The sequence below is a fragment of the Acipenser ruthenus genome, chromosome 14 (genome assembly GCF_902713425.1).
Source record: "Acipenser ruthenus chromosome 14, fAciRut3.2 maternal haplotype, whole genome shotgun sequence".
Lineage (NCBI taxonomy): Eukaryota > Metazoa > Chordata > Actinopteri > Acipenseriformes > Acipenseridae > Acipenser > Acipenser ruthenus.
Window position 1 is genome coordinate 7,863,036 of NC_081202.1, and position 27,251 is coordinate 7,890,286.

Genomic DNA, 27,251 nt, shown 5'->3' on the forward strand with positions numbered 1-27,251 from the left:
TGAAGACAGGAAACAAATAACCTACCTTTATAACTATCAGCTGCGTTCTTTAATTAAAGGCAGGCATCTCATTTTTTATTAGTAGTGCCAAATTTACCACAAATTATTGAGAGCTATTAAATGTATTTTTTACACAAAAGTGTCCCAGTTTCACATCACTGCATCCCAAATATCAAAGATCTATGTGTAATTTCCTAACCCTCTGTCTGGTTAACCTAAACAGAGGATATTGCCAGACTACTGAACCTTAAAGACGATTGATCAGCCTGACTGATTGTCACCTTGTCTGGGGCCTGACCAGTAAGGGGGCGCTGTTGTGGGGTCAGCTGAACAAACCCCATTCATGTTTACTAACCCTGTACTCCTTGCGGTTGAGTTTTACTAGGTAGCAGCTTGAGACAGAAGTGAGTTAATAAGTTTTATTAACACATATCTGCACTAATCAATCAATCAATATTTATTTTATATAGCGCCTTTCATAGTGGACCACCATCACAAAGTGCTTTACAAGATAGTGAGGAACAGTGCATAGTACATTAAATACAGTGAAATATCGGGCATAGTACATTAAATAAAAGGCTAGGATGTGAATTCTAAACATTGTGGATGCGTGTGTCAAGCAGAATCATACGAATAAGATTTAAAAAACCTGAAATAGCAATTTAGACAACAGCTAATAACAGATACCAGGCTTAGAGAGCATTAAAATCAAGAGAGAGCAAGTGGGTCTTGAGAGTTGATTTGAAGCGAGCGATTGTGGGAGCTGCACGCACTAAAGCTGGGAGAGAGTTCCAGAGAGTCGGGCCCATGAAGCTAAAAGAGCGCTCTCCGAGTGTGGCACGCTTTTGATTGGGCAGGCCTGAGTCAGAGGACCTCAGCTTACATGCAGGGACATAGCGGGTCAGCAGGTTGGAGAGATACAGTAGGCCAGCAGGAGAATTTTGATAGTAATCATGGACTTGCAGTTGGGCAAGACAGGGGGTAATGTGATCATGTTTTTACATTGGTATAGAGAGAGTTGAGGCAGCAAGCACAGAGTTAGCAATAACAGCAGTCCCCCCACCTCTACCAGTGAGGTGTGGCTTGCCAAAGAGTGAGTAGCCATTTGGGGTGGATAGATGTAGCGAGTGTTTATCATTTACAGAGTGCCAGGTTTCTGCTAGACAGAGAAGATCAATAGTATCAGTTATAAGTTTGTTGAGAATCAGAGATTTGTTAGTCAGAGAACAGCAATTCAGGAAGGAGAGTTTACAGTTTGTAGCAGGCAGTACAGGGGGAGAGGGAGTAGTAACAGTATATGAAGCAGGTACTTACCAGTGTTCATTCTAGGAAAGGAGAAAGAGTGAGCATGCTGTGTCCAGGGAACCCAGACATTAGATGTCAAGGTGGGAATGAGGCCTCTGGTAGCCATTAAGACAGATTCAGGAAAAGTCCTCGCTCTACCTGTCCTCACTCGAACTGCCACATCTCAGACTGCCCTTGGTCATGTGGCCCTTAGACTGCCACAGCTCAGACTGCCCTTGGACGTGCGGCCCTTAGACTGCCACAGCTCAGACTGCCCTTGGACGTGTGGCCCCTAGACTGCCTCAGCTCAGACTGCCCTTGGACGTGCGGCCCTTAGACTGCCACAGCTCAGACTGCCCTTGGATGTGTGGCCCTTAGACAGCTGGCTCTTAGAAAGACTGGCATTCTAAGACACTGTTTGTCAATTAATACTACCTTGTAGGCCTGGAGCCGTATACTTAACACACGTTTCTAATCAGCCTCCCAATTCAACCCAGCCCAGCACACGAATTACTCAATTAAGTGAATAAAAACATATATAGAGGAACAAATTAAAGTACTATGAAGAAATTAATAAATGCAAATGAACAAGTGCACAACACTATAGCCATTTCATATTGAAAAGCATGTGGGATAGCTTTCACTTGCGATGCACAAAGCTTGAATAGGAAGCTGATCAGGGGAAACTGAGCCGGATTTTAAACTAAACAGACCAAAATGGTAAGGCATAAAATTATATAATAGCCTACAATTCAATTTCTTACTGTTATATTTATGTAAATGTATCAATCAGTGTATTTCCAAAACACAACAGAAATTGAAATTGAAAAGAACAATTCTTTTTTGACATTACTGAATCAAATAGGTCACTCATGGCCTTATCATAAAGCAAGCACACAGTAGGGCAAAATGTAATAAAGCATAGTGAAAGCATGGTAAAGCAAATGTAAACACTGTAAAGCCCAGATAGGTATGGTAAAGCATATAAAAAGAATCGAAAAATAAATCAATGAACTGATACTTGGCCAATACTGGCCAATCGGGCCAATGCTTGACAAACCATGGTAAACTATAGTAAACGCATAGTATAACCATGGGAAAAGCAAAAATACTGTGTACATTTACTGTGGTAACATTTTTGTAAGGGAATTAACACAAACTTAAAAAACACTGTAAACCCACAAAAATCTACAGAGACTGCATTGATGTATTAAACTCAATCTGAAAGTCAGGTTGTTTAACATAAACAAATTAATTGCAATATGTATTTAATGACTGTATTTTTTCACATCATACCTCACAGTATTACAAGAGTAACAACTTTCAGTGTTCTGGATAAGAATAAAACATGACACAGAGATGCCAACTGCTACGGTTTGGCCGTAGTAACTAGGGTTTTCAGGCTCTGCTACGGTGATATGGGCCAAGTTAAAAAAAATACGTTTTTTTATAATTAAACTTGTGTCAGTGCTCCTGTGTTAATGATGGTGTGAGTTTCCGCGTTCCCATTTTTGTATCCGATTCACGCGCTGTGATTGGCTTGTGGTTAAAAAAAACACGCAGTACCTAGACCATTTACAATGGGACATGCACGGTAGTCAAGGCTTTGCCACTATGAAAAAAAAAAAACAAAGACGATCAGTGATTGGACGGCCAAGATATAACAAAAAGCGCCTTGGCAGCAAGCAAATGGTAAATAGCAGCGGTAACTTTTTCATTGAATTTTTAATAAAGGAAATGGCAACACAAAGACCACGGCTGAATTCACAAAGGTTCAAAGAGGATTACACCAAGAAGTATACATTCATAAAAAAAAGTAAGATATCAGAACATCATGCTTACTGTGAGTACTGCAGAAGCATGGGGGAATAAATGATATTGATGAACACGTCAGAACCTTGAAACACGAGAGAAATTCACGGGGAGCTCAGGAAAATAGATCATTGGATTGTTTTTTTAAAACGGATGGCGAAAATGACGCGATTAAAGCGGAGACTCTTTTTACGAACTTCATTTTATAGCATAATTTACCAGTTGCTGTTGCAGATCACATAGGCCCACTTGTGAAAGTGGCTTTTCCTGATAGTAAAATTGCTTCCAAGTATTGCTGTGCGAGGAGCAAAACGACAGCAATCGTTGAAACTTTAGCATATCTTTCAGCTACTGAACAGGCCTCGGTTTTGAAAAGTAATTTTTTTGCCATTGCAGCCGACGGCAGCAGTGACATCGAGACTCAGTTGTACCCAGTTGTAATACGTTACTTCAGGGAAGAAATTGGCAAAGTGGAAACGCAGCTGCTTGCTTTACCATCATGCGAGGGTATATCTTTAAGACTGTGGATACAGTATTGAAGTCATTTGAAATACTGTGGAAAAAGTGTGTTGCATTTGGAGCAGATAATGCAGCTGTGATGCTGGGTGTACATAAAGGTGTAGCTGCCTATGTAAAAATGGAGAACAATTCTGTCCATGTACAGGGTTGTCCCTGTCATTTAATTCACATTGCTGCCCAGTTGACTGCAAAGAGATTACCAGCAAGAATCGACGAACTCCTGATTGACATATATTACTATCTAGACAAAAGTGGCAAGCAGCACAAGCAGTTGAAACAGTGCCAGGACTTGTGTGGCACCGAAGCAAGAAAGATTCTGAAACATGTGAACACCAGGTTTGTGCTTAAGAATAACTTGTATGTGTATATGTGAAAAGTACTGTACATTAAGTCCCTGACTACACACACAAACCGCTTTCTAGAAAAGCATTCTAATTAATCCAGGTCAGAGCGACCATACTAAATACTGTTTCTGATTTTAATGTGTCGATAAATTATTAAAATAGTTTGGTTGTAGTTCCTAGCAGCGCAGTGTAATACCATACGTACCATTTGATTTTATTTAAATAACGGCGATGTCTTGCCTTTTCCATGAATTACTGTAGGTGGCTCAGCCTGGGCAAGTGTATTGATAGATTGCTGCAGCAGTGGGCAGCACTAGTGGAATTCTGCAAAGTAAACAAAGGTATAGACCTAAACTATGCTTTCATTATACTGTACTATATCATTTTAAAGCAGTGTTTTTTAGTTTGATGGTCAATAATGAATGGTAATTGTTTTCTGCATTTCATCAGGTCCCAGCAAGGTAGTTAATAAAGCCAAGTCTAGTGAGCCAGCCATGACTAAAGGGCATCCACGCAAGCCATCCTCTGCAGTGGCAGAAGCTAGTAAAAGTATGTGTAACTATTTTGTGCTGCCAGATTAGATTTATTTTCAAAATGCCCTGTTTGTTTGGTGTGTATTTATGCACATGGAAAACAAATAATTTGTACCTAATTTAATCAGAAAATACATTTTGTGTTTGACTTGTACTTTTTTTAGACAATTGTACGTTTGTTTGTGAAAACGTCTTATGGTAATGTGCTTTCAATTATTGGTAGGCCCAGTTGTGACCTCAAGTGAATTGTTCAATGATACTGGCAGTGTGAAATTGAAGGCTGGTAAGGTGTCTTCTGCAACTGCAACTAGAGGAGGCTGTGTGGTCCAGTGGTTAAAAACAAGGGCTTGTAACCAGGAGGTCCCCGGTTCAAATCCCACCTCAGCCACTGACTCATTGTGTGACCCTGAGCAAGTCACTACTTCCTTGTGCTCCGTCTTTAGGGTGAGACGTAGATGTAAGTGACTCTAGCTGATGCATAGTTCACACACCCTAGTCTCTGTAAGTCGCCTTGGATAAAGGCGTCTGCTAAATAAACAAATAATAATCAAGGTACCATTTAATCTGTTAGTACAGTCTAGTCTATTATAATGGAAGATTTTAAAAAGAGTAGTTACACTAATCTTTCTTTTAAAAATAGTAGCTTCTATTTTTTTCTATTTGTGTGAAATTACATTTTAGTTTGATTTTAATATTTGTTTTTAAACGTAGTCACTGTACAGTCACTATGTATTTTTCTAGTATTACAAAGGTCAGCAATATTAATTAATGCAAACTAACACTACATTACTAATGATTAAATGTCAAAATGAAGATTACAGTAAAATAATAACATAAGTATTGTATACAAAGGATGGAAGTATAAGATACCTATCAGTAGACTTAGAAAATCTATTTCTTGTTTTTCAGAAAGGTTGAAGTAGAAGATAGTTGTTAGCAAGAAGAGTGGTGTAAAACCTACAATACCAGCTGGCAAGCCAGACACCAGGTTCTGTAGAATACAGCGCAGCCTAGAAAATCCCCTAGTGAAGCTAACCAGTCTGTTTTTCCAAGCCTCCTTACCATGTTCTAAGGGCTTAAATGCACTTCTGCAGAGAGAAGAGCCATTTATTCAGGTTCTAAAACGAGAATTGGATTCCTTGCATTTACTCCTTCTCAGCAAATTCATTAAGCCTGTAGTAATCACTAGTGTGAGGTCTACAATCACAATTAATGTAAGGGATAGAAAGAACCAGAGGGACAGAGAAGATCTAGTGATTGGCACCAAAACCAGACCGTACTTAGAGGAATGCAAGGAGGGAGGGAAGCTCTCTAGAGAGGAGAAAAATATATTTTTTAACTCTGTCAGAGAGTATTACGCAGAGGCCAGTTCTTACAGTGCCTTGCGAAAGTATTCGGCCCCCTTGAACTTTGCGACCTTTTGCCACATTTCAGGCTTCAAACATAAAGATATGAAACTGTAATTTTTTGTGAAGAATCAACAACAAGTGGGACACAATCATGAAGTGGAACGAAATTTATTGGATATTTCAAACTTTTTTAACAAATAAAAAACTGAAAAATTGGGCGTGCAAAATTATTCAGCCCCCTTAAGTTAATACTTTGTAGCGCCACCTTTTGCTGCGATTACAGCTGTAAGTCGCTTGGGGTATGTCTCTATCAGTTTTGCACATCGAGAGACTGAAATTTTTGCCCATTCCTCCTTGCAAAACAGCTCGAGCTCAGTGAGGTTGGATGGAGAGCATTTGTGAACAGCAGTTTTCAGTTCTTTCCACAGATTCTCGATTGGATTCAGGTCTGGACTTTGACTTGGCCATTCTAACACCTGGATATGTTTATTTGTGAACCATTCCATTGTAGATTTTGCTTTATGTTTTGGATCATTGTCTTGTTGGAAGACATATCTCCGTCCCAGTCTCAGGTCTTTTGCAGACTCCATCAGGTTTTCTTCCAGAATGGTCCTGTATTTGGCTCCATCCATCTTCCCATCAATTTTAACCATCTTCCCTGTCCCTGCTGAAGAAAAGCAGGCCCAAACCATGATGCTGCCACCACCATGTTTGACAGTGGGAATGGTGTGTTCAGGGTGATGAGCTGTGTTGCTTTTACGCCAAACATAACGTTTTGCATTGTTGCCAAAAAGTTCGATTTTGGTTTCATCTGACCAGAGCACCTTCTTCCACATGTTTGGTGTGTCTCCCAGGTGGCTTGTGGCAAACTGTAAACGACACTTTTTATGGATATCTTTAAGAAATGGCTTTCTTCTTGCCACTCTTCCATAAAGGCCAGATTTGTGCAGTATACGACTGATTGTTGTCCTATGGACAGAGTCTCCCACCTCAGCTGTAGATCTCTGCAGTTCATCCAGAGTGATCATGGGCCTCTTGGCTGCATCTCTGATCAGTCTTCTCCTTGTATGAGCTGAAAGTTTAGAGGGACGGCCAGGTCTTGGTAGATTTGCAGTGGTCTGATACTCCTTCCATTTCAATATTATCGCTTGCACAGTGCTCCTTGTTTAAAGCTTGGGAAATCTTTTTGTATCCAAATCCGGCTTTAAACTTCTCCACAACAGTATCTCGGACCTGCCTGGTGTGTTCCTTGTTCTTCATGATGCTCTCTGCGCTTTAAACGGACCTCTGAGACTATCACAGTGCAGGTGCATTTATACGGAGACTTGATTACACACAGGTGGATTCTATTTATCATCATTAGTCATTTAGGTCAACATTGGATCATTCAGAGATCCTCACTGAACTTCTGGAGAGAGTTTGCTGCACTGAAAGTAAAGGGGCTGAATAATTTTGCACGCCCGATTTTTCAGTTTTTTATTTGTTAAAAAAGTTTGAAATATCCAATAAATTTCGTTCCACTTCATGATTGTGTCCCACTTGTTGTTGATTCTTCACAAAAAATTACAGTTTCATATCTTTATGTTTGAAGCCTGAAATGTGGCAAAAGGTCGCAAAGTTCAAGGGGGCCGAATACTTTTGCAAGGCACTGTATATTACCAGCAAATTGCCATTGCATGAGGAGCTCTTAAAACATGCAGAAGTGGCTGACATCAGTCAAAGGACAAATGTCAAATTTGAATCTGTGATGTATTTTGTCAGAAGATTTGATTTGGTCTCAGTTGATAGGCTCGATCATTTGGAAAATGAGTTTGTTGCATACCAAGTAGAGAACATTCCTGAAGATATTCTTCGGTCAGACAGGGCAGATGTTTTCTGATACAAGATAGGGAGGATCTTCAATCCTGTAACAAGCCAACCAACGTTTGCATTGTTGGCCATGGTGATGCTAACTATATTGATAATACCCCACAGCAATGCAGACACAGAGAGAATATTCAGCATTGTGCGTAAAGTTCAAACAGAGTTCCGCCCAAATCTATCTAGAAAAACCCTAGAAGCTATTTGTGTACAGACGCTGAAGCTCTTGTCTGTGGAAAAGAAATGCTATGAAGCTGTGTACAATAAGTCTGTACTGATGAAGTGCAAGAGTGCCACTTATACTAAGTTACATATGTGAATAAGCCATAACATTAACCGGCCATCACCGACACTGAATTGTGTACTTTAGTTTACATTTTTGTATCCTTAGCATAATAATCTGTAGTGGTAAAAAGGTATATATATATATGCAGTAGTAAGGAATGTATTTATTGGTTCAGAGATGCTAATGCATATACTTCCTTGTACATAAACAATAAATACTCTGTACTGTGAAAAATTTATGCTGAATCTCCTTGTCTACTGTTTTTTGAAAAGCTGTAATTTGAGTCACCCCCCCACCCCCCCCAAAAAAAAAAAAATTCAAATAAAAATAAATAACCTTCACGGGACTGTTCAATTGGGCCATCTTATAGTGACAAGATTGGTGCTTAAATCCCCAGTTCCACAGGCTACAGAAACATTGCTTGTGTTGCTCCTGCTGCAGTCCATTATATCTCTTCATTAAGAAAGATGTAAGTAATGACTTTTAATATTATGTCATCACTAAATAGATTATACACATTGGAACTGGCTTTGTATTTTGTGATGAATATGTGAAGGGGGTGATAAGTATAGTACTACCGAATGAACATTATATCTCCTTTGCTTATTTCTTTACTATTTGGCTTAGGAGTACAGTAGCTTCAGTGGGCCTTTACAATCTGTGAGAAGCAGAACAGCACAAACAAGACAACATTGCTGCACCTAGCAAAAGCACTGCTGCTTGGATTCTGCACACATTATTGATGTGTTGTGAGGAACAGTCTCCAAAGGGATGACTCTGTGGCCCATTCTGGAGAGCAGACTTTACAGATTTTCACCTCCAGCTTCCCTGAAGGAAGCTGTTATAAATAAGAAAATGTCAAATATCCCTCAAATCCCTCAATTTAACTTTTTAAACTCAGTGCAGACAGTAAAATAATTGGACAATATAAAATTGAACCGCACTGAAAAGAAATACTGAATATGTATTCAGAGTATATATATATATATATATATATATATATATATATATATATATATATATATATATATATATATATATATATATGTCAGAATATGTGCAATAGACTGTAAACATTTGCAATTATAATGCAAACAGAACTGACAGTTTTGTTGACCATATGTTTTGTCTAATGTGCCTTTAATTTATGTTTGTATGTAGAAAAGCCTAATGAATGCAATAATTGCTAATATCAGAGAAGAGTGATGTTCTGTTTATGGACTCATAACAGAACTATGCTAATAAAGACTGTGGTGCTCAATTGACTTTAAAACAGGCAGGTTTCTGGCTGCAGTCCTGCCTTGCATAGCAACGATGGGAGCCATTTCTAAGCACCTTGGCTGGACAAGATCGTCTTTGTCTGCTGTGTTTCTGTCTGGCCTACATTTAGCACTGTGGCTTTCTGCTGTGTGTGCCCCATGTCTTGTTCATAGAGACAGGAATGCACGGAAGCTTTGTCTGCTGCAGGCCAGACTCAAGCTCAGCTAAACCTTTTATTCAGACAGCCCTGAAGATGCCACTGTTAACCTGCTTCATGCTGGAATTTGAATAACTTTTAAGACAAAAGTAAATCTCTGGGCCGATGGGGGTACTTCCCGTTGCTTTGTAATTCCGTATTCGTCAATAGCAAGTTTGAAAGCAAAAAACTGAAGAGCAAAAAAGAGTGAGCCCCTTAACTATTCTAAATTTGTAACACACAAGGCAACTGTCTCCTGTAATCGAGTAGTCTTTTCTTATCCATGTGTGAGCTGCATCGGATAGAAATCACACAGGCTTAGCAATTAACTTTGACACCAATACATTTTCTGCAAATTTAAGAATTTAAGTGCTCTGAATTGATCCGATAATACTAAAAATAGATATACTGTATGCACCTGGTGGTTGCACGTGACACTGACTTTTGGCTTGTAAATGACCCTCTTGCTTTACATTTTTGCAACCACTCAATTTCAGTATATGTGTCGATATAAACAGGCTGCACTTCTCACAATGATTCCAGTTTTGCTCAACAGGGCTAGTGTGGCTGTAAACCGCATACTTTGCACCATCATCACAGTTGAGCCTAATATGTTTTTAAACAGCATCTGCAGCAGGTATTGTGTGAGTTCTAGAAAACATTCTGCAGCACTTAATTGAAGTGCTTGCATTGTTTAAAAGGCACAATTGAAAAGTAATGAAATCACTATATATTCACCACATTGCATAATATGTAATCTTGTACAGTATCAGAGAGGAGCCCAACTTGGAAAGTGTACCAACCACCCTGGAGGAATTTGTAGGGTGATCTTTACTTCCTATCCAATAAATCCAACCACCTAGTTGGTTTTACTGCTATGATTCGATCACAAATGGCTGACTGGTAACACTTTTTTTTCCGCTTCTAATTCAGAGAAGGTTTTAAAGCAGAAGACCCCTCAGGAGCACAGATGTCTTCTATCTCTGGTTGAATAGTCTATCACAAAACGCAATGTCAGCAATGTTAAAGTGTGGAATAAAATCAACAGTAAAATAGTAAAAACAATAAAGAAAGAGATGTAAAAAAAAAAAAAACAGTAAAGCCTGCTTGGAGTTAAGCATAGCTCACATAAACTTCACACAAACTGTAGCTGTAGCTTCTTCTTTAAATCTGACGGGACAGCATGAGGCAGCCACTGAACACTCTTGGAAACGATTAATGCATATCCAGTACTTCTCAGTTCTAATGCATATCTAGTACTTTAAGGATGGCTGTGAACCACTTTAAAAATGTAAAATTAAGTTTTCTGGGAAAGAAATGAGAATCAACCAAATGCTGTGTATACATACTGTACAGAAAGGATCTCAGTAATCAGATGATTTACTCCCCTCATCACCGGACACTGATTTTCAGTTTTATTTTGTTTAATAGGGTTTTTGGGACGGACATAAAGAACTGATAAACAAGTATGGTAGAGTTTGTGGGTAAGTGAATTTTTGAATTTATATCATACATTTATATCATACATTTGATTTCCCTCTTGGTACACACAGATGCCAAGATGCCAAGAGCAGCTCAGTAAATTGGTTTGCCTGTATAGATAACCCTTCTTCTGGGTCCACAATATCCTATGGTGTGTCCTTATCCATCACTGCCAAACACCTTGAACTGAGACCAAGACCAAGCCTTTAGGACAGGTCTTACCCAACTAGTGACAAACGATGAATGTTTTTATTATTTAGTACAATTATCAGCCCACCAATGTTTATGGATTATATAATAGTTATCTGGAAATTACCTTGTTGCTTAAACCAAAACCAAATGGATGAATTTGGGGAATTACTTTTCTTAGATCACACTCCGATGTGTTTCTTGTTCTCGTACTTCGTTGTATGGAAGTGTGGTTTTCCTTTCGTTTGAGAGATTCAATTTACATTACATTGCAGCCCTTGACTGGTTGATTGAAACCTGTCACTTACCAGTTTAGCACAGCTAAGAAGATATGTGAGATGAATGTTTGCTGGCTTTGTAGACATGCTACATGAAGCAAATATGGCTTCTAGAAAGTGAATTTATTAACCCTTGTGAATGTTATGTGTGCATGTATGTTATTTTTAGTTTTAAGAAGCTGTTTTCTAACTTCAGATCATGGCCGCACGAATATTACTGCTACAGTATTTCTGATATGATAGAACTGTGCAACTCATATATGCTTCTCCACACAATCAGGCTTGAGGAATCTTATCAAAAGCAATTTTTGCTGGTATAGTTAGTAAGCATGGCAAAAAATATCTAAGTAGAAACTACAACAGAGAATCATACAGAACACACATAATAAGATATAAAACAGGTAATACATGAAATGTTGTTGGAGCTATTTCTTAAGCACCTTTGAGAGAATTGTTGAGACCTACAGTATAGCAGATTGGGCTGATATAAATTCAGAAACTGCCTCTGGTGGTCCTATGAATGATCTCATTTATACTTGATAATCAGCCCTAATTGCTGTAATCCATGAAGACAGTTGTCCCAAAAAGCACAAGGAATAGGCCTCCAATATATCCTTCTGGTTATAGTGAGCTCAGGATTGATGTTTTGGAAGTTCTGATTTAAAATGAGTTTGATTGGTCTGGATTGGAAGAGACACTGTTAAGATCATCCTACCAAATACATCTTAAAATTTGCATTGCAGTTTAGTGAACTTTATAGTTTCTTCCTTGATTGAAAAGCAGGGACTACAGCTATATTAAAAGTACTGAACACAAAGGCCCAAATTACATGACCAAAATGGTCTGTATTTATATCATTAAGATAAAGCCTGTAGAAACTTACTAACCCAATTACACCACTTTCCACATCAGTGTATTTAATTGTACTGTATATAACGTCCTTATTTGGTTGCAGTTGAGTTGATTATCCCCCACTGGGAATGAATGTCCTCGACGGCAGAGGCATCATCATCTACATTTCATCTGTAGAAAACTGTGTATGCAATTATTATGAAACTAGGTTAGGACATTACTTAGCACATTATTGATTGTATCACAATCTGGAGATATATACTAGGTGCCCGTATGTCAGTTTTTACATATATAGTTCATCCATAACTATGAAACATACAATCTTGTAAAGTACTAAAATACTAAAAGACACTTTGTATATTCAACGTCAAATGTTCTGACTTATTTGTCTTCAAGACATTAAGAAAAACTTGTAGATGAAGTGTGTTTCATTGAATTTACGAACATACTGTATGGATCCCTAGTTTTGCATACATCTAGGGAGCCGCATATCAAGTTGTGTTTAAACAAGTTTGGACATGCATTAGTTATTTGGAGTATCTGGGGATATATGAAGGAACCTGTCTGTCCACATGTATATACTGTACAGTGGATGTTAGGTCATGGTGAAATGTTTCATGATAGTGATATAATTTTGTATTTACAGCTGTGGCAGGTGATTTATGTTACTAACGGGCTTGTTTATTCAGTTGCTCTTCATTGCTTTTTAATGTCATAGCTATTTTTTATTTTATTTTGTGGCAGTTGCTATGGACAGAATATGTTTTAAACATAGTTTTTAATATGTTTTGCCCTGAAGCATGTATATATATTTTTAGCTGTCAAAAAGCACCCTCAAACCTTTATATATATATATATATATATATGTATGTATATATATATATATATATGTGTGTGTGTGTGTGTGTTTCCTTTCAGTTATTATTTAGGTCGGCGACCTGTCATCTTGGTTGCTGAGCCTGACATGATCAAACAGATTCTGGTGAAGGATTTCAGTAACTTTACGAACAGAATGGTGAGTAAAGAACTAGACAGTGATTTTAAGATAACACAGTGGTTCACAAATATTGTCCAATGTGGCTTCATGTAAAAAAAAAAGACTGCTGAACGGGGCAGTTTATAATATATTTAATGCTGTAGAGTAAACGGTATGAGCTAAATGAATTAGTCATTTCGCAGATGCTTTTATCTAAAGTGACTTACAGAGACCGTGAACAATGCATCAACAACTGCTGCTGCAGAGTCACTTACAATAGGACCTCTGTTTTACACCACGTCCGAATGGTATGAGTCCATTTATTTTTCAGTAGAAGCTTATGTAATCTGAAATTGTTTGGATACAGTTAACCTAACCGAGTTCTGGAGGGTGCATGTAGAAGCTGAGAAAAAGTATGCACTATATAAAAGGTAGGACTCTCACAATATTGGTTAGGAAGTCCCGCCAACAATACAGTACTTGTGCCGTGACGGTGATGACTACGTTCAGTAGCCATCCAGATAGGTTTGTCTTGAACTGAAAGCATTTTAATGTACTGAATAAAATGAAAAATAATATAATGATAATTATTTTTAATATGTAGACTATAGTGAAGGAGTAATTGCGTGGTATAGTTTTTAATATGTTTTGCATTATTTAGTGTCAAATCTTATTTGAGTTTGTATCCCTTTTTGTCAGTTATTATTATAATCTGCTCTTCAGTAAATTCACCCTTTCTATGTCTTTGAACACTGTGAGACATTGTCTCACCTCATACGCAAATACACCTGTATCAGTTGGGTGTCTCTGAGTTGCAATTAATTTCCTGTTTAGATTCATTTAAATGTATTCATTTTCGCAACTCTTTTAAATTTCACAGACTTGCAAATATTTGCAAGATATTTGCAATGCAGATACTGTTGCATAAAGGTTGCATACATTTCTCAAAGTCTTTGAATGCCTGGCCCAGTATTCTGATATTCACAGTTAAGTGGAGGGTGGACATCGCACTAAAAGACAGCTGCTGTTAACACTATCTATGGACCATGTCTCATCAGAGCTGGCAAGGGAGTATGAGAGATCCCAAATCTGAGTGAAAAGCAAGCCTGGAGCATCTGAAAGGCACTGCAGCACACAACACTTTACAAATAGAGGCCGTCAAGAACAAGCACAGCCTCCAAATCCCAGGGTTCTGTTATTTATTAAAAGGGTTTGTTTACAGCTGAAGAGCTCACTAAGGCTAGAAGTCTAATTTCCATTGGGATACAAGGTTCCTGGCGGTGTGGTCTTGCTGATTAGGGGAAAAGAACTGAAGATCCAGGAGAAACTGGGGTTAGAAGCAAGACTCCTTGGGATTCTGACCCATTCAAATTGGGAGTGATACTGGAAGCTGTACTGCATCTGGGAGACAATTCTGTGTTAAAGAAGGAATTCTTCCGAAGTCTGTTTGTGGTTCCAAGCTTCTTTTGTTATTCCGTGTTGTAGTGTCCTGGGGAGCAGCATGTTTTTTTTGTTATTTTTTATTTTTTTTACCTTAATATAAAATTTAGATGACCATTCTTTTTATTTTTAATTAGCTGAAAAATATAGTATACATACACTAAATAAATATCTCAGGAGTACAATTATACTCTTTATACAATTATACTCTTTTGTACTCCACCAAATTACGTAACAAAACAAAGAAGAAGAAATGCAATACACTAGTACACAAATATTGACTAGAGTTACAGAGGATTACAGTATTGTTAAAAACTGTTGCCCCCAGGGAGCTTTATTGCTTTTTCAACCTAAGGGGAACCGTTTTACACTATAAGGTGAAAACTGCAATGCATATTTGTTTTATTAAACCTATGATGCCAGTGGGCAATAGTGATTTGACTATTGACTGCCGAGTGTCTTCAGAGCCAAAGTTCTTTGTTTACTGACTGCTAATTTGACTGTTGTCCAGTTTGGGGTCATGTGATACTGAGTTGCAAGTTTCCCCCCTAAAGCCAGCCTGGTTGCAGAAACAGCAATCTAGTCATTTTTTACTATTGCTAGAACAATTCTATATAACAAGAACAAGATATACAGGATGTGATTGTATACAAGAATTGAATATTATTGAATGGTACTGTATGTGTATGTAAGTTAATGAGATGTTTTATTTCAGTGTTAACTTTTATTTTTATGTTTGTCCTAAGTGTTGATTTATTATCATTCACAGCATTTGAGACTTGGTACCAAGCCAATATCCGAAAGCGTTCTACTCCTACGGGATGAGAGATGGAAGCATGTCCGAAGTATTCTGACTCCGACGTTCAGCGCAGCAAAGATGAAAGAGGCAGGAAACCTACAACTCCACAGCATATGACTTACTTAGTAGATGCTTTACAAATATAATATATGGTAGACCCTGCTATTGATGTGATACAGCAACTATTGTCCCTCGGGTGTCTTCCCTCACTCATTTATTAGTTTTAAGTTACCCACTTAGATCCACTGTGTAGCCTCTCTGTAACTGCCTGTGCCTTTTACTAAGATGTTAGCTGCAGTAGTGGTTAAGAGGCACAATGTATTATTCTGACCCATTCCCTCGCACTCGCCCTTAACCGCTTACCATAAAATGTGCTTCAAATTCAAACAATTATTGTGCTACCAAAATGCATAATTACATTATTAGATTGTGTGCGTTTTGTTGGTCAAGCTTTATTATACCAAGTCACTACTCATTGAAGATGGAATTGATAATACCACAGAAACAAAAATGACAGAAGATTACATTGCATGCTTACCGCACAGAAGCACAGCTTAATCATTTGAAGTGAAAAATCCTGATCACTGTGTTTAATTTTCTCCAATGCAACGCACTAACAGTTCTTATGCCTTTACTGAAAAACTCAATAAGGCATTATTATCACCTTTCAAACTGTTTTGCTATAAAACACCAAGGCATAGTGGACTGCATAATTTTACAGCTTTGTGAATGGAAAAAACAGCAAATGTGGATTAGATTAAAATCAGTACTCTGATGTCTGGAGTTTTCTCATCCTGTAGCTCTGCAAGTGACCCTCACTCCTGATCAAAATACCCCTTGACATTTAGTCCTGGGCCTCTCTAAATTGAGATTACCAATTGTGCCAAATAGTGTTTTGGTTTTGTGATATAAACCACTGGCTGCTAAGTTGAGACCATCTTACTCCTATCACTTGTGACCAAGAGGTAAAATATTCGAAAATGAGTGTGCAGCCTAGCCTGAAGAATCTGTTTGACAATGCTGCCCTTTAGAGTAGTGACAGTCTACATGTTCATGTCTGAACCTGGAATCATGTCCCTGACAGAGCAGTGTGAAAATCCACAGATGTATCTAAAGGGGGGGGGGGGGTCTCCCTGTTGAGGGTTTCAGCAAACTGTTGCTAAGCAGCAGCCACCGTCACCTGCTTATTATGATGATACATTAATACACTGAGAATGTCAAGGGGGCTTCAATTCATTAAAAATAACAGATTTACTGGTGATGGCCCAAGCCAGCACAAACTTCAAAAATTCTTGCAAAACAGGCTTGTTTCAAAATAATGTAAAACAGCTGCTGTAGTCTTCAAGGCTTGAAGGAGTACACATTTACATGGATGGCAAATTAGCTACATTTAGTTTAAATTATGTAACGGTCCGTGTGATGTCATTGCTTGTTTTCCATTTAGTTAAAGTTTGAACATTGTGGTTTGTGCAGTCATGCAGATTAGATCATAAATTGTAAGTTTAAAGTAGTCAAATTATTCTTGAAAAAACAAAGTAGCACTTGTTAAGAATGTTGTCTCATGTATGAAAACTCAATTAAAGTTCAAAACATACAATCCCTTGCTGATAACATAAATGCCAACGTAAAAATGTAAACAACTAACTGAGTAAAAAAATAATAATAATAATAATTTTGTCTAGATTTTTATTTTAGCTACTTCAGTCAAGAACAGCTACATGTATCCAAAAAAGATGAAACCAAAAGCAGATACATTTCTCTAACCAAAGTTTTCAATGAAATGTTCTACCGGACAATGATTCTGTCCTCTTTATCATCCAACTCCACTTTCTTCATAAAGCCGGTCTACAAGTGTTTGTCATCTTGGTTGGAGATTAAATCCGACATTTCTGCACTACAGCTACAATACAAAATATGCCAAAGACAAGCATCTACAGTGTCGTTAGGACTTTATTTGTGTACATATACAATGGAAATAAATGGGAAAGAGGGTCATCAAACACATCTGCAGTTGAGAGACTAATCAAAACCCCTGCCAATCAAATATCCATCTCGCTAATCTCAAGCACCTTCTTGAGTTTGTACGTGTAAGAGTGTATTCCTACAGCAATAACTCATTCAATGTACTTTAACTTGCAGTTCTACAAGTTTTGAAGATGTTATGTTGCTCCATGTATTGATTTAATGGTGTATTGTACCATAATTAAGAAGCTTATTACCTCACAATGTTAAAAAAATAGCTTTGTAAGTGTTCTTGTAGTACACAAAGACAACAAAAAAACAAGAATACTGTTATATTAGAATGAATATAATTAAATGCATAGTTGGTCTGTAATAAAAATATCAAATATCAAGAATATATGTTTATATAGCAGACATCTTAATACTGTGATTTGGCTGTAATCACAAAATACACTGTTTTAAAGAATGCTTTTGTTAAAGACTGTATTTTAAATCCCATTTTGATTAATTAAACCAGGAAGGTTAGTTTATGTTCAGTTTTCAAAGAGGTGTTTAATCTGCAAACCAACTGAGGCTGTGTGCTTCCTCAAGTGCTCATAACCCAAATTAGTATGTTTTAAACACAAACAAAACCCAACTTTAACTTTTACAGGGATTAGGAAGAACAAAACAGAATTTAAATAAATTACTAACTTCATGTCATACCATACCTCACATTTGATAATATTCGGCATTGTCTAACAGAGTTTTGTTTGCTTAAGAAAATCCATAGAGTAGACTATGGTAACAAATTCTCCTGAGGTACGTTTTTTTCTTCAGGACAACCTCTGAAAGTACAGCAAATGAACTTAAAAGCGTCTTTCTGTGTTTCTTCTTTTTTCAGATGGTCCCCCTGATAAACACAGCAGCTGACACTCTGGTGGAAAACTTGGAAGTTTATGCTGACTCCGGTCAGAGCTTTGATATTCATCAGTAGGTTTGAGATAAAAAAAAAAAGAAAGTACTCTCGCAGGCTTTGAAGAAGGCTTTTCTATAGCATCCATCTCAATACCACGCTTGACCTGGAATCCTCTAACCTTTTCAGTACCACAGTGAATAGAACGCTATGCCTTCTGTGCTATGATTCAGATTTAAAAGTTATGTTGTATTAAAATATTTTAAGCATTTTGCAAACCAAATAGACTATTATACAACTTAAAGAAAGATATACAGTACATGTGGTTGTAGAGATTTGAAGAGTGAAATAAACACAGCACTCCATGCACCACACAGTGTATGGACAAGTACATATGAACTGTGGAAACCTACATTAAACAAGCTCCTTTCATTTACTTTCCTTACATCAAGCAACCCAGAATATTTAAAACAGTATGAGTCATCGTTGCATTTGAATGAATGCTATAGAGATTCCAAAATAAGATCAGAAAAAAGGTTGTGTAACCGTACATGGTAGCGTTGAATGCAAAACCTTATTCAATACTTCAGTACAAAAAACTAAATATAAATATTTCTGGCAAGATTGGGTGTTTTCCCTCATGTCTGTTTTACTGCCTCCTTGTTTATGATGTTTGCAATTGTTATGAGTAACTCGTATTGCAATTACTGAAATACTGTGTTTTGATTAAGGTGCTTTGACTGTAAGCGTTATAACACATGCAACATAGGCTAGATCAGCCAAAGTGTATTTATATTAGTAAGCACCAGCACCATCTACAGCACTGCTGTGTATTGTCAGCAAAACAGAATGAAGCTTGAGTCAAAGCAGAGGACCACTAGATGGCGCTGGTTCTTACTTCTATAAAGACACATTGGCTGATCTGGCCTAAGTAAAAGGTATCTATGACAGGAAACCAGAAAAGAAGAGCAGCTCATGAACTCAGATGAAAGCAACTTCAAACAGACAATAATACTAATAATAATAATAATAAAATGTATTTGAGGTATCGTTAAACACGACAGTAACCACTCAGAATGCTTTCAGATATCATAAACAGTTCAGTGTACAATCAAATACCAAAAACTGAAATCTGAAACTACTTTGCTTTGAACAGCTGCTAAGCATAAACACAGTTTTACAGCAAGTCCTTCATTGCTGAAATGTACGGCACCTAATTTTCTTGAGTTTCTTGAAAAACGCAAAAAATAAAGCTTCAGATAAAAGTGGTTTACAATATTTATTGATAGCACATACTCTGTCTGCGCCCAGGCTGAAAAAAATATGATCAAATAGTATAACATCAACTACTAACATTGAATATACTTATAACATTTCCGTGTGTGTCTGTAACCCTGCGCAGGTGTCTGGGCTGCTTCACTATGGACGTCATCGCTAGTGTAGCTTTTGGAACCCAAGTGGACTCACAGAAGAACCCAGAAAACCCCTTTGTGAAACATGCAAAAATATTCTTTTCTTTCACATTATTCCGGCCTTTGTTGTTGGTGTTTAGTAAGTATCCCACTGTTACAGGTTTGTGGGGGGTGTTGTGGTTATGATAGTTTCTTGTGTAATGCGAAGCATTTGATGTGGTTTAAATTACAATGTCAGAAGCTTTGGTTTCAATAATGTCAAAAATAATATCTTGAGGTTGAGTATGTTGACAGTGTGGTGTATAAGTTGTTTGACTATGTATTAATGATATACCTGAAGTCTGTTCCTTCTCAGACGTTTTGTTATATGATACAGTCAGTATTTCATCTGACAAATCAATACCTGCAGTAGTCTAAGAGAACAGGGACAATCTCACCAGCATTGTCTGGTGAAAAAAATTGTAGGTTACTTTAAAATCAATGTAGAACTAAATCAATTACATTTAGCTTAAACGGGTAAATAAATGGAAGATCATAAAGATATACTTTCTAATACAATAAGCCACTCACATACCTGTATGTTTTTCAATGAAACTATTTTATTAGTTATCCTAAGATAGCCAGCTGTAAAATGACTGTATTACATCAAACCACTGCCAGGATAAGCCAATGCTGCATTTATAGAGCATTTTACAGCACTGGGGAATTATTATTATTATTATTATTATTATTATTATTATTATTATTATTATTATTAATACATTGATGATAAATAGTGAAGTACAGTGTAAACACAGCTCTTGTACTGCAGCAGAACAGAATTAAAAGGTGTGTTGCTGTTGCTGTTTTTCCTTCTTTTTTATAGTTGCGTTCCCATTTCTTATTGATCCTCTTGTGCGGATTGTACCCAACAAACGGCGGGACCAGTTAAATAATTTCTTCATTGGCTTTATCAAAAACATGATCAAACAGAGGGAAGAGCAACCCCCCAATGAGGTACTCTTTATGAGTTGATCCCTGCAGCTGTGGGGTGAAAGGAGAGTTTAATGCACCCAGGTGTTATGACTTTCAATTCACAACCAGTATTAAAATCTAAGTTGTGCTTTCATTTTAAAATGAAACTGCACCATTGAATGGACAGCTGAGAAATGTGTTTATTTTTGTATTGTTCCCCTATGCTTTATGTGTAGCTCTTAGACTTCAGTCATTCAGGAAAAAAAATAATAAAATCAACAGGTACACTTGATATCATTGAATTTGCAAATACTTAATTTCTAATTGTATTATGTGTGCTCTCAATCACTCTCAATTTTTTCTGCTTTTCTGCTTTTTTCTGCTTCCTAAACTATTCCAGAAGAAGACCTCTATGCTGATTGGGGGAAGCATATCATTTTTGCACTTGTTTAAGTCCACAGTGCAGCACTATTACACTTCCCCACAATCAGTTTTTCAATAGCTGAAATAATTATTAAGCATGGCTAATAATGATCTTATCAAAAACAACAATAGAGAATCATACAGAACACACATAATAGGATAATTAACAGTTAAAAGATTAATTATTAGGGAAAATATAAAGTACAGAACCTTTGTGAGAATAACTGTTTGTTTAAAAAAAATAATCTGTAAAAGCCTGATAGCAGTAATGTGTGTGTTTTTTTAAGTAAAAATGAAAGAAGAAAAGGGTCTGTTTTTGATTTTCACAGAGACGACATGATTTCCTCCAGCTGATGCTCGATGTCAGGAGCACGAACGAGTACGTTGGGGTGGAGAATTTCGATGTTGTGAACCATGCTGATGAGGGAGGCTCATCCAATGCGACGCCAAAGAAAACTCAGAAGAGGATGCTGACTGAAGACGAAATCATGGGCCAGGCTTTTATCTTCCTGCTTGCCGGCTACGAGACCACCAGCAGCACCCTCGCATTTGCTGCTTACTTGCTAGCTATTCATCAAGAATGCCAGGAGAAGTTGCAGAGGGAGGTGGATGAGTTTTATGCCAGACACGTACGTATTCTGACTGCTTTATTATCCCCTGCTGTCACTCTTTAGAATTGTACGTGTATCTAGACACACACTATCCAATTGTGATGAAACCTGTCTTGGATGTTCTTAGCACAAGTTATCCAAGAGATATACTGAGGTGACTTTCTGTCTGTCTTTAGGAACATACTGTGTGAACCGCATATCCTATTTTCAAACCTGATTAAACACTCTTTAACAGTAGTTACTGAGATCATCAGAATCTGGGAAATAAGGGGATCCTTTTCCGTCTGTCTTTTGGAAAGCAATATAAATTAAGCTAGGTAGGCTGTATCTTGGGGAAAACATTTGTACAATTTTCATGAAACGGTTTTGATGAAAGTGCATGGGCATATGTTATGAGATTCTGTTCAGGCAATGGTGCCCTAGTTTTTCTGTACATTACAACTTGGGAATCTATGAGATCTTGTGAGTGATAGTGTGGACAAGTTGTAACTTTTCAACAGTCAATCCCTTGTTTCAAGTTGTTATTCTATATTTATTCAATGGATGCCAGTGTAATTTGTGCTGAATAGTTCTAAGCAAGGTTAATTTATATAGGCCCTCAGAAATCCATAAATGACCACGTTATGATTTGGTCACAGCTATGTTAACTGGTTTAAAGCCCATTTGTAAGAAAGGCTGCACCATGAAAATGCAGTTAAATTTCAAGGTGCTGAAACATAAGGTGTAGCTCCATATGCTTGTCTGTGTAAGCAGTACTTTTGTTAAATTGTGTTTAATGCAGAATGTAGAATCTTGAAACTTTGTTATAGGAATTGAAAATGATATATTGAATGCAGCAGCTGCTAGGGCTGTAACGACACCCTAATGCCATGATACGATACGCGTCACAATACATGGGATGGTCCTGGTGAGCTACTTGTAAGATGCATAATAAGATCAAATGATCATTGAATTCGTCCCCACAGAAATCTGCAGTCAAATTTCCTAAAATCTGCAGAGAAAAGTGTGTTTTCTGCAAGAAATTCTGTGGCAAAGACTTTTTAATGAAAAACAGTGTTAACGAGTATTAATAAAAAATAATGTAAGTCACTTTTTTAAAAACTGTTACAGCACTGACTCTTGGATGCCATTTTTTAAAATATACTTCAAACATAACAATTATTAAAAAATAAATTAAATACAGTTATGGCCAAAACATATGACTATATTTAATAACATTAGTAATAATAACAGTTGCCTAGCAGAATAAGATTTTAGGGGTGCACTGGGATTCAAATTAGCATTGGTACATTTTACAAATGCACTGTTTACAAATGTGTACTAGGCTTGGAGCATTTTGTACAAATGTAACTCAAATTGTTGTTCACCAAAATGTTGTAATTTTAAAACGTATTCACATAGTAATAGTTTGGAAGCTGTGACAAGCGCTTGGAAACAAATACAGACGACACTGATGGCTGATAAACTAGCTTTTGTGTTTATTTGACCAAGGCCACAATGTGAAAGTGCTACCATCACATACCACAAAATAAATGGGAAAGTGACGATTTAAAACAAAAAAAGGATTTTCACTAAACTTTTAAGTCATTCTAAGTAATTGGATAATATCTAATACAGTTTGCCACCCCCTTCCTTTTTGAGCAGTCATGTTACTACACCATGTATTTCCTTAATTAAGTAGAATTACATCTTTCAGGGCCTGCAGCATTGAGAGTACAAGCAAGGTCCTAATTGTTTTTTTATCTGACCTTTCACATAGGATTAACGGAAAAACGCTTCGCGACTAAAATATGAAATCCTTTTGTAAAAAAATAAATAAAAAAATAAACACCTTGTTTTTGTTCTTCAGTAGCCACTGTTTGTCTATCCATGGTTGTTGTCACGCTCTTCTGCCGTTTTAACTGAAGCTCTGACAGTGAGTTATTGAAAATACTGGACTTGCATTTTGTATGTTAAATGGACTTCCTTTTGTAGTCAACTACTTTGTTGCAAAATAGCTTCCCATCGTCTTCCTGAAGGTCTTTGTAGCTTCATGCCCGATCTTGCCATTATATTTGGTTCTAATTTAGATTTGTTTCCGGAGCTCACCAATGGCCTTAGGAATCTCTCCATGGCTTACCGTAAACTTTCGAATATTTATATGGGGCTCAGATCAGCGGGAAGAATGGACGATAAACCAGCCAAGCATTGTCTCCTCAAATGACATTGAAATGCCAACTAAATCCTGTACTGCACAGTAGGAAAAGTTTGTTAACCTGCTTTGCATGCTTGTGTTGGTCAGAACAATTTCTTGTGACGGTTTGGGCAATTTATTTTGGAGAGGCTTAGCCTCCCCAAGCCTCTTATACACGCCGCCTATGGACACACACCTCTATTACAATACGATATATCATGTAAGGAAAGTATCACCCCTAGCAAGACTTTTACATGCCTGTGTAGTCCTGCTCAGCCAATTATCCTCTGCCATAACCAGCTTCACTAGAATGAGCCTTATAAAGGTGGCAAAAAACAGGATCCTCACAAGTACTGCACTGTAAAACAGCATCTGTTATTAACAGATCCATGATTGCTGGTAACAAAAATGTTCCTGTTCTCAGATTGGCAAAATATCAACAAATAAACACATATTCTGTTTTTAGTGTGTTTGTGTCAGTGTATATTGAGCAATCTACAGCACATTTACCATTTTCCTATTTGTTTTTACTCCCAGAAAAGCATTGCTTGCTTTGCTGTAGTCATGCATTATTTTATTTGTTTTTTATTTAGCTTCTTTTAAGTACACAGGGTGATTCAGTACGCCAAGCACAAAAAAGCATCATTAATTACTAAAATTAAACATAGTACAATAGGAAATACACAGAATGCTTGAATGCATGAATCACAAGACGAGTAGTGCATTGCAAACAGATGACAAAGGCATTGTGAATTGCAGATAGCAGAAGGTACAAAAATAGGTTCTCTCTCCAGTACAGCCACTCTATTTTCCATATCACTGTGCACAATACCTGTTTTGTGAATAGATCCACGTGTAGAAAAAAAATGACTTCCATCCACCAATCAGGAAGTTCTATTGCAGAGCACTACCACACTGCGGAAAGTTGTGATGGAATGTCTAGCTTTAACAAAGCTAAACGGGAGCAAAGCAAAACATTGAACTTTATCTGTAAATAGAGATTTCATATGTTTAAAATAACGATAAAGGCACTGTTACCAGTTTCTAAGGGCAGCAGTGTGGAGTGGTGGTTAGGGCTCTGGACTCTTGACCAGAGGGTTGTGGGTTCAATCCCTGGTAGGGGACACTGCTGCTATACCCTTGAGCAAGGTACTTTACCTAGATTGCTCCAGTAAAAACCCAACTGTATAAATGGGTAATTGTATGTAAAAATAATGTGATATCTTGTAACAATTGTAAGTCGCCCTGGATAAGGGCGTCTGCTAAGAAATAAATAATAATAATAATAATAATAACCACAATAAAACCGTGATTACCTTGGTTGTTGACCTTGTCTATATGGTACCACACTCATATGGATAGCTTTAAGTCATCTGGGTCTTGCACACCTTGTTGTGCTTCAGTGATCCCTACAGGTGGTATAAAAAAGTTATTTTTATTGATGATATCTAAAGTTCATTATGTTATACTTTGTACAAAAGGTGTTTTAAGCAGGGAGAAAATGAGTGAGGTGAAATATTTGTATTATCTTACTGCTGTAGATTTTAGAACTATCACACTTAGTTAGGTCACATATAGGATTCAATCGCATCTTTCTCTGGCTTTATCTAATCTATTTGAACTCTTGTTAATGTTAGGTAAGCCAGGGATGAGGATTGACTGGATCTGTATGAAAGTGGAATGGAAACTAGACCAAAGACCTGCAGTGATATGTAACAGAGTGTGATGCAATGTGCAGCTGAACTCCCTTTCACCCGTTAACATAGGTCTGAACTGTCTAGACACATTATACTGCTAGGGGCTGGTGAGTCTGGCCCTGGGGTACTTCACCCTTGATTTACAATTACTTTTTTTGTTAAACAGAATTACATTTATAAAAGATAGATCCTGGTAACTAATGTTGGCAGCATGTTTTTGTAACAGGAATGTATTTTTTATATAAGCATGCAATTCTTATTATAGGGAAAATACACAATGCAGGGTTAGAACAACTAACATTGGAAACATCTGCCGTAACATTACAGTGCCACTGTAAGAAAGCACTGATCCTCACAAGACACCAGTAATGTCTGGAGTCATAATTATCCTCTGCAAGCGATTGTACATACATAAGTAATTATGTCACACTTACCATATATCTGGTAAACTGCTTACTGAGTTGTGATAAACCTTGATATTAACAGTTATTAGAAGTATTTGATTTTGAGGATATGTGGGTCTGTATGTCATCATTTGTACATGTATCTTGAGATACAAGAAGTTATTCCACATACTGAAAATCAGTAATGTGCATATACAGTGATACTATTACCAACAAAATAACGTGCTTACCTATAGACATCTAGGTCTTAAATACCACTTGTCTGGTTTTCATACAATTAGTCAGTGCCATTTGTTATTCTATACCAGGCAAGGCCAATCGCAGCCATTCCTCTCCTGGTCTTTGTTCCACCCCTGTTCTATACTATTCTGTAGATATGTTGTTATGCGTCATGGTCATCTACTTTGACATCATACTGGTTGCTCTAATTTTAAATTTACAGCCATGACGGACGATGTACTGTATGTTACTGATATGCTGGTTAAGATTCAGAAGAACCAGCCAAGCATGTGGCTGCCCTCTATAGTTTTGTCAGATCTACTGTCTTGCCCATTGCAACGGAAGCAGACTTAAGAAAAGCATATGCAGCTTCAATATAGCGCAGAAAATGTTTCAGAGATAATATTTGTGTAACAAATTAATTAGTTATGTGAGAGACAAACAATTTCCATGAAAGTGCGTACCACGCTAATGATTTTTTGTCCAACCTCTGTGCAGTTGAACTATTCTCAAAATCAGATCCATCTGAAAGTGGAAGATATTGATCTAAACCAAATGATATAGAAAACGCTTCTGTAATGTTTTCTAAAGGATTATCACATGACACTACAGTCAGCAAACCTTTAAATTCTTATTCTAATGAGCTTAATAAAGTCCCCTTGGCTTTGATTCCCCTGGCTTGTTTTCCAGTTAATGAGATGCATTTAAATGCGGAGGCTCATCAGATAAGAAACAAGAATAAAAACAGATACAACTGCAATAATTTGGCAATTTATCATTCCAAGGTAATATTGTTTATTTCAGTATGGTTTTGTTTTTATTCAGCTGTATAGGATACTTTTAGTACCTTCAATAGATTTAAAATAAAAAATATGCACAAGACCAGCAAGATGGCTCTTGTAGTATTACTGTCACACTGGGGTCTAAATACAGTCAACCTTTACTCCAGCTGGTGTTTATTCCCAGGTAACATTAAATTACCAATAGGTGTGTGCCGAGTAACAGGTATAAAGGATAATCTGTAACGATTAGGATGTATTTT

At 37.2% G+C, this 27,251-nt stretch overlaps 1 protein-coding gene and 1 long non-coding RNA gene across 2 annotated transcripts in view; one reads left to right on the forward strand and one right to left on the reverse strand.

The window, feature by feature from the left end:
- Positions 1-27,251, forward strand: part of tbxas1 (thromboxane A synthase 1 (platelet)) — a 60,036-nt gene that overhangs the window by 13,674 nt on the left and 19,111 nt on the right. The window contains exons 4-10 of the mRNA XM_034033102.3: positions 10,875-10,927; positions 13,163-13,259; positions 15,430-15,546; positions 18,305-18,393; positions 19,719-19,867; positions 20,594-20,724; positions 21,435-21,734. Coding sequence (XP_033888993.1) covers positions 10,875-10,927; positions 13,163-13,259; positions 15,430-15,546; positions 18,305-18,393; positions 19,719-19,867; positions 20,594-20,724; positions 21,435-21,734 — 936 coding nt within the window. The remainder of the gene's footprint in view (positions 1-10,874; positions 10,928-13,162; positions 13,260-15,429; positions 15,547-18,304; positions 18,394-19,718; positions 19,868-20,593; positions 20,725-21,434; positions 21,735-27,251) is intronic.
- On the reverse strand, positions 20,735-26,713 carry LOC131697404 (uncharacterized). The gene is made up of 3 exons (XR_009307235.1): positions 26,674-26,713; positions 25,206-25,298; positions 20,735-20,751 (listed from the first exon to the last, which is right to left on the reverse strand). It is a non-coding gene; the product is annotated as an uncharacterized LOC131697404 (long non-coding RNA).